Source organism: Dendrobium catenatum, unplaced genomic scaffold (genome assembly GCF_001605985.2).
Source record: "Dendrobium catenatum unplaced genomic scaffold, ASM160598v2 fragScaff_scaffold_1056, whole genome shotgun sequence".
In the NCBI taxonomy this organism is placed as follows: Eukaryota; Viridiplantae; Streptophyta; class Magnoliopsida; order Asparagales; family Orchidaceae; genus Dendrobium; species Dendrobium catenatum.
Window position 1 is genome coordinate 6,556,013 of NW_021319518.1, and position 10,841 is coordinate 6,566,853.

The 10,841-nt window shown below is 35.9% G+C and overlaps 1 protein-coding gene across 1 annotated transcript; it reads left to right on the plus strand.

The window, feature by feature from the left end:
* The first annotated feature begins 976 nt into the window (after positions 1–976).
* Positions 977–3,380, plus strand: LOC110103380 (protein kinase PINOID). The gene is made up of 2 exons (XM_020832067.2): positions 977–1,903; positions 2,614–3,380. Exons 1-2 carry the CDS (start codon positions 1,344–1,346, stop codon positions 3,314–3,316), a joined length of 1,263 nt encoding a protein of 420 aa, XP_020687726.1. The 5' UTR covers positions 977–1,343; the 3' UTR covers positions 3,317–3,380.
* The last annotated feature ends 7,461 nt before the right edge of the window (positions 3,381–10,841 follow it).

Here is a 10,841-nt window from a genome sequence, read left to right on the forward strand (position 1 = left end):
TCTAGCCCGCAACAAACTTAATATGTTAAGATAATTTTATCTTGCTTGAGCTAAATTAGCTTGTATGGATCCTTTCAAATCTCCTCTATAATATTGATTATTACTTACCAATAAAAAATACTTCATTAGTACATAATTTTATTATTCTTTAATTCTATTTAAAAATTAACTGATCATATTCGAACATTAATCAAATATTTATCGAACAATGATTGAATGATGACCGAACATATTCAATTGACAATCAATATATATATATTGGTGAATAATAATTTTATAAATAAACTAAAATTTGATGTCTTATTTATATATTCAATGAGAATCCAACACTGGCGGAATCAACCATAATTTTTAGGGGGACAAATTTATAAGTAATTGTTGACATATATGTACGGGATTCAATATGTATGGAATTCGATCTGCCCGATCAAGTCGCGGCCTTGCAACTCGGCCTACTATTAGTAGGTCCGGTGACCGGACATAGCTCTACGTTCGGTCACCACTGAGTTACCCGGTATTTGCTCGGTATTTTCTCGGTATTGCTTGGCAATAACAAGGAATACCGCTCTGTGAAGATCAATACCGAGTAATATCGAGTTTTTCTAGAAAAAACTCGGTATTGCTCGGTGTTGCTCGGTATTACTCGGTATTGCTCGGTATTTGTCTTCACATAATGGTATTTCTAGTTATTGCCGAGCAAAATCGACAAATACGTGATTTTGTGCCTGCTATGTGATGCAATTTAGTACCGGCCGAACGTAGCTCTACATTCTTTCATCGGACCAAATAAAAGTTCCTTGCAACTCATACATCAACCATAGTATTACGCATCATCACCATATTTAACAGATTATTTACTCTAAATAAAAAAACTTAGAAAAAAAAAATCACTCAGTCGCCTATTTAGTATTTACCGCTCTATATAAATGCCTACATAACAGCAACCATCCACGACAAGCTCAAGATAATAGAGAAAGAAGCCAGCCTCACATTTCAGAGGCGCCGCCTCGCTAAACGCTCTGCTTCTTCATTACCGCTCCATCATTGTAGCCTCATTAAACGCTCTGCTTCTTCATTATCGCTCCATCATTGTAGCCTCATTAAACGCTCTGCTCTTCATTATGACTCCATCATTGCTAAAAATGTCTTTAAATGTCCGAAGCATTTGATCTTTCTTCTAGCTTCTTCTCATTATCCGGTTTCAGACTGCAATACGCCTTCTTTCTCGTCCTTCATTTCTTCTCATTTTTTCACTGGAAGAAAGAATCCCATCAAAGTTGAAATCGTTCTTTTCTTTTCTATTCTCTTTCGATCCCTGCTTCCACATCCTTCACACCAGAAAGATGTTCGATCAATTGCCTGACTCGGACGGAGAAATAGGGTCCGAGATACTAAACTCTAGCCAGAGCTCAAGTAGCAACAGCTGCGAACGTTGCAGCAGCTTCTCCTCTCGCCTATCCTTCGACGCCTCCGGTCCAGCTCCGCCACCGCCGGACTTACGCTCCAAACCTCACCGATCCTCTGACCGGGCATGGGCTGCGATCCGCTCGCTGGCCGGCAACGAAATAGGCCCTCGCGATTTCCGACTTCTCCGCCAAATCGGAAGCGGCGATATCAGCACTGTCTACCTCTGCCGCCTTCGAGATGATCATTCCGCTTCCTCTTTGTACGCTATGAAGGTTGTTGATAGGCTGTCCCTTGCGAGGAAGAAGAAGCTTGGACGGGCCGACACGGAGCGGCGAATTCTTCGGGAGTTAGATCACCCTTTTTTGCCGATCTTGTACGCCGACTTTGATGCTTCCCCACACTATTCGTGCGTGGTTATGGAGTACTGTGGTGGCGGCAATCTCCACTCTCTCCTGCACCGCATGCCCGGCGGCCGCTTCTCCGTCTCCGCCGCCAGGTATCAATTTCCCTTCGGCAAAAAAGTTTTGATTTTTATGTTCATGATTAAATTAGATTTAAAACTAATACAAATACTAATAGATTCTATTAATAATAGGATTTAATAGATTCGAAGATGTAAAATTTAACATTTAATGTTTTAAATAATATTTAAATAATTTGCATAGTAGCTCCAATTACAGTCAACTTAGATAATTTGGTCACATAAAATGTCAACCTTTTAATGAAGAATTTATTCTATGCGGAGGCCGGACGGACGTAGCTCTATGTTCGAAGACGAATGAGATGTAGTCACGTTTAGCAGTACTAAGCCGCAGACATGATGTATTCTAATTGGTATCCAAACGACATTCGACGTCCTCACAGAATAATTTTTCCTTTCTACGACCGAATTAACAAGGATTCAAATATGCCTAAAAAGATTTAGTTAAAAAATATTATAAATGATATTTTGCATTATATTTAAATGAGAAGTTGACAATATGAAGTGAGATAAATGTTTGATATTATTATTGTATTATCCCTATAAAAAAATTAAATTTTTATTTTTTATTGTTTAAAAATAGAAATAATAATTTTTATTTTTTAAAAATAAAAAAATAAGCATCACAAATTTCAGTGTAAAAAACAGAACCATAATTGATTCTCTGTTCAAAAACTCTTTTTTTTTATTGAAGAAATTTGAATCACTACTTTTTTGTTCTCCAGGTTTTACGCGGCGGAGGTTCTCCTGGCGCTGGAATACCTCCACATGCTCGGCATCATCTACCGCGACCTCAAGCCGGAGAACATCCTCATCAAATCCGACGGCCACATCATGCTCTCCGACTTCGACCTCTCCCTCCACTCCTCCGCCTCCCCCGCCCTCGAGACCGTCAAGCCGACCTCATGCTTCCTCGGCCGCCTCCTCCGGTCCAAGAAAACGGCGCCCGGTCGACTCTTCGTTGCGGAACCGCTCGGTGCTCGATCCAACTCATTCGTCGGGACCCACGAATACGTCTCGCCGGAAGTCGCTGCCGGTCGGGCCCACGGAAGCGCCGTCGACTGGTATGCCTTCGGCATTTTTCTATATGAGCTGCTCTACGGCCGTACGCCCTTTGTGGGGCCAACTAATGAGGCGACTCTCCGTAATATTCTCAACAAGCCGCTCGCATTCCCGCGGCCGGCGGCGGGTGAAGCCGACGGCGCCGACGAGGCGGCAGCGAAAGACCTTATTGCCGGGTTACTCGTTAAGGACCCGGCCGGCCGGCTCGGGTCACGCCGCGGGGCGGCCGAGATAAAGGTTTGCCGTTTCTTTAAGGGGGTTAATTTCGGGTTGATTCGGTCGTGTCGGCCGCCGGTGCTGCCGGTGTTTCGGCGCGCCGCTTCGTGTCGGGAGGCATCGAGGCTGGATCGGTTCGAGGGCTTTTGAGACCGGCTGTCGGGTTTATCCGGTGTACGTGGGTTCCACACTATAATGGACGAACAATTATTAGGTCCGGCGTAGCTCTACATCCAGAGGTCAATAACATGTCACAACGTGCTCGATCCGGACCGGAACCCGGTATTGCTATGTTCGGGTATTGTTAGGTATTGCTCGGTATTGCTAGGTATTGCTTGACAATAACGAGAAATACCGCTCTGTCAATATCAATGCCTAGCAATACCGAGCAATGCCTAGCAAAATTGGGGTATTGCAAGGTATTGCTAGGTATTGCTCGGTATTGTCAGGTATTGATCTTGACAAAATGGTATTTCACGTTCTTACTGAGCAATATCGAGCAGTACCTAGCAATAACCCGATTTGCACAAATCAACCAATACATAGCAATCCCGGGACCGGTCTGGGTCGTCGGGCCGCGCGGTAAAGAGTAAGAGCATGCTACACCATTTTACTGGCGTCCGAACGTAGAGCTACCTCAGGACACCGGACCTAATAAAAATTCGTAATGGACACACCGATGGGCTGGGTTGGAACATGGAACCGTTTGTAACTTGCTTTTTCTTTTTATGGGTTTTGTACAATTTAAAAGCCCATTTATCTAAGCTTTTAAAGCTCATTATCCACTTGGGCTATCTCAGAATTAAGCTAGGTCCATTTATGTTCATGGAAAAGATATTGAAATTCTCAATATAAATTTGAGAAATTTACATCCCTAACACTTAAAATATTAATTTATTTACATATATATTTAATATATATTTTTTTATTCACATAACATTTAAAATTTTAAATAACAACAAAAATTTCACTTGTATTCCTATTTCAACTTCGCTTGCCTTCAATCTCGTGGTTGCACTTTCCAACTAGTTCTTGGTACTCTTGTTTCATCACCACATTCATCCATCGTCAATCTTGATGTTGATCATATCGTCATTTTCGCATGTCATTGATCTCGTCAATGCCCTTATCATGTAATTGATCTTGTCAAATGCCCTTACGAACAAGATCATGAGGCTCATAACTACGGGTGTCAATTCAGGTCAACGGGTTGGGTTCGAGTTGAACCCGGAATTGACCCGGCATTATTCGGGTCAACCCGAATCCGACCCGTTTTTAAAAATGGGTCAAGTTTCCAGACCCGAACCCGACCCGATTCTGGTCCTGGTCAATCCGACCCGACACGAATGATCCGAAGTTGACCTAAAATTGCTAATTTTTTGGGTCAAAATCGAGTCAATCTTCGATTTTCAGGTCAAAATTGGGTCAATCTCGGGTTTTCGAGTCAAATAGAAGTTTTCGTGTCAATTTTGGATCATTTTCGGGTCAATTTCTAGTTGTTGGGTCAACTCGAACCCGACCCGTTTCGGGTCGGGTTGACCCTAACCCGGATTTTTCCTGTTCGGGTTCGGGTCGTGTCAAAAATTGACACCCCTACTCATAACGAGATCCTACCACAACTCCCACGTATATTCTTCGTTGTCGATCGCCACATGCCCCTTCTTTTATGTTTTGTGTATCGATTTTTGCCAGCCTCGATAACATTAATTGCATAATACATTTAGTAAATAGTAAAATTTAAGCATTAAAAACATAAATAAAAAAAAAATAACTTAATGTGCTATGATTAAAAATTGCTTAATTTTTAGTCAATCAAAATTAACTCAAATATATTTGAATCAAGAACCAAGAGAGTGCCAATTTTTAATTCACATTTAGTGTTAAGATTCTCCCCCGAGGATAGGAAGCAAAACTAATTTAGAGTTTACGTTTTATGTGCTTCATGCTTTTTATTGTAGGTTTTTCAAACATAAATTTTTTGAAAGCAGAGAAAAAAATAGTAGTTAAAAGTTGTCTCAAACGAAGTCTAAGAACATCTTACTGCTTCTTAATAAAAAAATTATCCCTAACAATATAAATTTCAACCAACATCTTAGTTTTACATACCATAATTGGGCAAAAACTAATAAGCATGACTTCTCTATGGCACAAATATATATATTTATATTTATAGGTCTATACATATTATTAAAATTCTATGAGAATTTGCAATTAATGATATCTACTTCATTCTAGAATTTGATAAAAGTGTAGCAATTTCTTTTACAATTTTTTTTCCATGTTTTTTTAATAAACTTTCTTTTTTGCAATTAATTATATTTATAGAATTTCTTGAGAACTCTTTAATTTAAAATCATCAAAATTTGCATCCGCTAAAAAAAGAAATCTTACTATATATCATCATTTAGAAGAAATATGCTAAAAAAATTGAAAAATATGCTAAAAAAACTATTTTAAATAAAATTAACCCAAATGATAATATGTTATATTTACAGATTGCTCATTAAACTCGCAAATTTAAAATTCAATTAATCTCTAATAATCCTTGTTATTTTCTTAAGTGGCTTCTAATATAACTTGAACATTTTAGAGAGAATTTTAGAGTACTGTCTATTAGTTTTAGAGTAAGACATTGGCTTCGTTTGGGAAAAGCTTTTTTTGCTACTTTATAAAACTGTTTTTTAGTCAAAATTTTTTTGTACTAAAAAATCATTTTAGAAAGTAACAAAGAAGCCGCCCCAATCAAAACTTTTGTTTGGGACAGTTTTTTTTATTGCTTTCAATAAGCAACTTTTTATTACTATTACAAAAATTTTTGTAGTTAAAAGTTATTTTAGAAAACATTAACAAAATTATCCCAAATAAGGCCTAAAATAGATGCCCCTAGCTCGTATGAAAAAGTGTAGCTTTAAAATTAAGAATATTAGTATAAACTTGAATTGGAATGGTGACGCACAATGAAGCAGAATGCGAAGCTCGGATTGTTGGAATAGAGGTAAAATATTATAATTATATAACCGTATAATTTATAGTGGGCTGTATTCATATTGGGAATGAAAATCATTTAGAATTCAATGTGATGAGGATGTTTCACCAAATCAACAATAGTTTGGAATGGTCAGATATTTCTCAATGATGGTAGAATGTGAGTAAAAGAATGAAAATAAAAAGTTAGGAGAAAAAAAAAAGAGTTTCATAAGAAAAAGTTAGAGAAAATCAAATGGAAAGAGACTAAGGGGTTGTTTGCTTAGCTGCATTTTAAGTGTTAAGTAAACGCAGGAGTTTCAAAATTTTAGGCATATGGAAGGCTGTGTTTCATATGTAATATTTTGTGGTAGCGCGTTTCGAAATCATTCTCTAGTTCATTTTGAGCGTATTTGACATTCGCTTGTTTTAAAAGAATTTCAGCTTGAGTAAAAATGATGTGGTTGGTCGCGATCATAGTTTGCAGCTCATTTGGGTAAAAAGAATTTCAGCTTGGTTACGCTTTTTATCTGAATATGCCTTCATTTGGGACAGCTTTCTAACTGCTTTCTAAAATGACTTTCTATTACAAAAATTTCTAATTCAATAAAATTTTGTACTAGAAACTCGTTTTAGAAAAAGCTATCCCAAACGAAGCTTATATTTTCAAGCTAATAATCTAGTCATATTTTTAACTAGTCTTTGAATCATCCTACTTGTTCATTAAACTCACTTTATTCTAATTACATGTTGAACATTGGGTATAGATGCCAACTCCAAACTTCATTACTCTAAATTAGTTTACCTCTTCTTGCATATCTGCTATCCAAAGCTCAAAATCCAATGTCTCCTTAATATTCATCGTAGGAGAGGTATTAGGCTTCTTTTCTTTCAAAATCTTGTAGATAATCTTCTTGATAATTGATCTAGTATTCACCCCATTGATCACATGCTAGTTTTGCAGAAATTTATTTTGGTAACTTAAACCCACTAAAGTTTTGTTTGGGATGACTTTTTTACTGCTTCTTAAAGCAACTTTTTAGTAAAAAATTAAAATTTTTATACTAAAAAATTGCTTTAAGCAACAGTAAGAAAGCTGCCCAAATGAAGCTAAATCTAGTTCTAGCTATCTCTAATAGAGTTTTATTTTTTTCTCCCAACTATACTATGCTGTTGTGATGTCCTAGGGGCAGCAAAATTATGCTTAATCTCAACTTGATCACAGCCTCAACTTTTTTATTTTCAAATTCAACTTCATGATCACTTCTAATGGATATAATATATAACTCTCTTTCACTCTAAATTCATTTCATAAATTTAATAAGCTCTATAACTGTATCACTTTTATTAGTAAGATATGAACTAATGGGTGTGAATTATTCAAATAAATTCATATGTAGCAACTCTAACGGTCTCATGTGAGAATTTGAATCTTAGCTATAAAGGATGTATGGGTCTACTTTCTTAGCTTTTAGTCAACACCTATCTAATCCTTAAGAAAATTAAGTCTGGGTAAACCTACAACCAATTCTTAGACAGTTTAGACAATATATGAAAACTACAATAACAAAATTGCATATGCCATAGCTAAAGATCATCATAAAAAAGCTTCAAGCATTTAATATTACTGGGCATTCAACATATTAGTTCAAATACCTACATCTAATACAACAAATGTCATATAACAATTTAATCAAACATTGGGAAGTTGTGAATTGCATTTCATGCTCATTACCACATAAATGGTTATTGCTAATCAAATTATGCTTTAATCCATCAACAAGTAGGATCTACTTGATGATGTGGGAGCCAACGCCAATGGTTTTGACTTCAATTATCTTATTTTTTATGTTATCTCCTAAAGATATAGCTGACATTACTTGGCTCCAGCAAAGTAAATAATGCCCAGTCTCCTATCATATATCTTGATAATCAGCTATTGAAGCACCATCTGCTTTCATTGGTCCTAGAGTTGAGGTATACCTATAAACTTCAAAGCCTTCTCTTGAGGCCTCATAAAGTATCATAACATCTCTGCAATGGGCTCTCCAAACTTCATCCTAAGGAGTTCATACTCTTATATTAAAATGTTAATTTGCATCCCCCTTACCTATCATGAATTCATATATGATGAACAATGTATCCCATATTTTTTAGCTATTCTAAAATTATAAATCTTTATATAGCCATTATATTTTAAAGTGAAATAAAGAGCATTGTAACCCTTACTATTTAGTAATCCCAATCAAAGTTAAAAAAAGGACTGCTTTTCTATGGGTATAGAAACTTACTTTCCCATCAATAGCAGCAGAAAGAGTTTTATAGCCATTTAGAAAGAGATTCCAACTACACATATCATAACATTGTAAATATATCATCATCCTAATCTTCCAAAAGTCAAAAGGATTTTCATCAAATAGGGGTGCTTGTGCAGTGGAGTGTTTTTTCCTTCACTAATCTTACCAATGGTGTGATAAAAAAATATAATAAAATTTTTTGGAAGGCAAATATGTGTAAATCCCCAAGGATGAATCTTAGTTATGAAGCCAATAATAGTAAAGTTGAGTCTCTGATACCAAATATTGATTTATACATGCCCAAGTTGGGGAGGGTGGTGAATTGCACTTTTGAAAATGTTGCACACCCCTTAAATCTCTTTTTAACAAAAAAAACATCATGATGCTCACAAAAAAAAAAAAAAAAACAATATCAACAAAAGCAATGGTATGAAGTAGAAATAACAAAACAATATATGAACACAGAAAGATTTTATGTGGTTCAGTTGCTGCCACATTCATGCCTAAGTGTTGCTGCTGCCACATTCATGCCTAGGTGTCCTTAACACTTAAGATTTTCTGCAAAACCTTCTCTAAATAAAATCATTACTCTGATAAGTAGAGAAGTTTTTACACCAACCATCCCTCCAGGATATCCTCCTATTTCACCGAGATAACCTACTCTTTCATAGGGACAATCTCCAGTATTCTCTTCTAGAACACTTCAAAGCAATACAACAATTAAATAGAAATCAACAAATACAAGAGAGAAACGAGCTTTTACATGTGAATTTTTTTAAAAAAGTGAACTTTTAAAAGCACGAAGAAGTCATGCAAATCAAACCTTGAAAATCAAGATCATGACAATCAAGTTTTCAATCTCTCTAAAAAAATTACAAGAAAACTCTCTTAGAGACTGTTTGGTTGGCTAAAAATGAATGCAATGTAGAAGGAATATAGTGTAAAAGGAATAATTTGAAGTTATTTGGATGAGTGTAAAGTAAATGCATGTGATTTTTTTTTTTTGAAATAAAATAAATGTTATGTAAAGTCTAGAAATGATGACAGCGGGTGGTCGCCGGCAAGGGGCTGTGAGGGTTGACAATAGTGTTGGCTTGGGCTAGCCAGCGGATGCTTGCCGACTTTGGGTGTTGGCAGTAGCTGGCGGCATTGACGGCCGATGGTGGTGGCGATGGTGGCTGACAAGTGGCAACAATTGTAGCTGACAGCGGGTGGCGTCGGCCAGTAGTGGGTGGTGGCGACGACAGTTGGTGGCTAGTAGGTGGCAGCGGAAGATGGTGGTGATGGTTGATGGTGATGGGTGGCGACAGGTGATGGCGGCAATCAAGCGAGCTTCCTTGCAATGTAAATGGTTCTCACTTAAAATTAGCATACTTTAGTTTACTTCAAAAAAGAAGTACAATGGTTTACACTACATTTACTTTACTTTGCATTCATTTTCATCCAACGAAACACTAATATTTTCAAAACCCCTACAATTTGGGATACTTTACAACCACTTTACTTCCAACAAAATAACCCCTTAAAAAATCTTGCAATAGAAGTTGGTGGCTAAGTTTCTCAAAGGTAGCTAGGATTTGAATTAAAAGCAATTTGATTAACCTAGGTTTAATATTGTTGTTTATATTTAAGACTTAGGGATTCTAAACATTCAATAAATTAATTAGAAGAAATAAATTCTTGTATCTACTAGCTCTCAGCGTTTAATAATGGGAGATAATCTAGAATTAATTAGATTCTAAATGGTTAAAATATGCCAATAAAATCTTCAAGAATTTTACATACGTAGAGACCCACAAAATTTTACATAGGCTCTTGCAAATATTAGCAATGGCCCGCAAACATTTGCAAAAAAACTATAATATTTAAATTTCAAACCTAAAAAATCTATATCTTTATATAGTTCCGCAAACCTTTATAATTCCCGAAAAAGCTTCGTGACAAGCTGCTAACATTTTTAGAAGTCTGTTAAGCCTGCATTATGTGTTATTTTAGGGGGATTTATGTACATACTACTTTATATCATGCTATTTACTTATCTAATACTCAATACTTTAATATTTCATGTCAACTACCCATAAACAACTTTAATATCAAATATGTTACTTCTATATTTCATTCTTATCACATATATCACCCTATAAACTTTAATATCTCATTCTTTCCACTCATATTTGATCTATAGGTGATAGGCATAGAATATTAAAATTTTGGGCGTTAGATATGTATATAGCATGATATAAAGAGGTAGGTATGTAAATCCCCCATTTTAATATTATTTTTCTTAAATATATTTAGGGTCTTTTTCACTAAAATATCTATTTAATTTATTATAATAGGATCTTAAAAATATTTAAAAATAATTTGGCTGTGAAGATAACTCTTTTACGAGTGTCAATAAATAACAACCTAAT

Coding starts and splice junctions, on each gene's coding strand:
- LOC110103380 (XM_020832067.2), top strand. CDS start 1,344: ATGTTCGATCAATTGCCTGACTCGGACGGAGAAATAGGGTCCGAGATA. Junction 1,904..2,613: donor TTCTCCGTCTCCGCCGCCAG/GTATCAATTTCC, acceptor TTTGTTCTCCAG/GTTTTACGCGGCGGAGGTTC.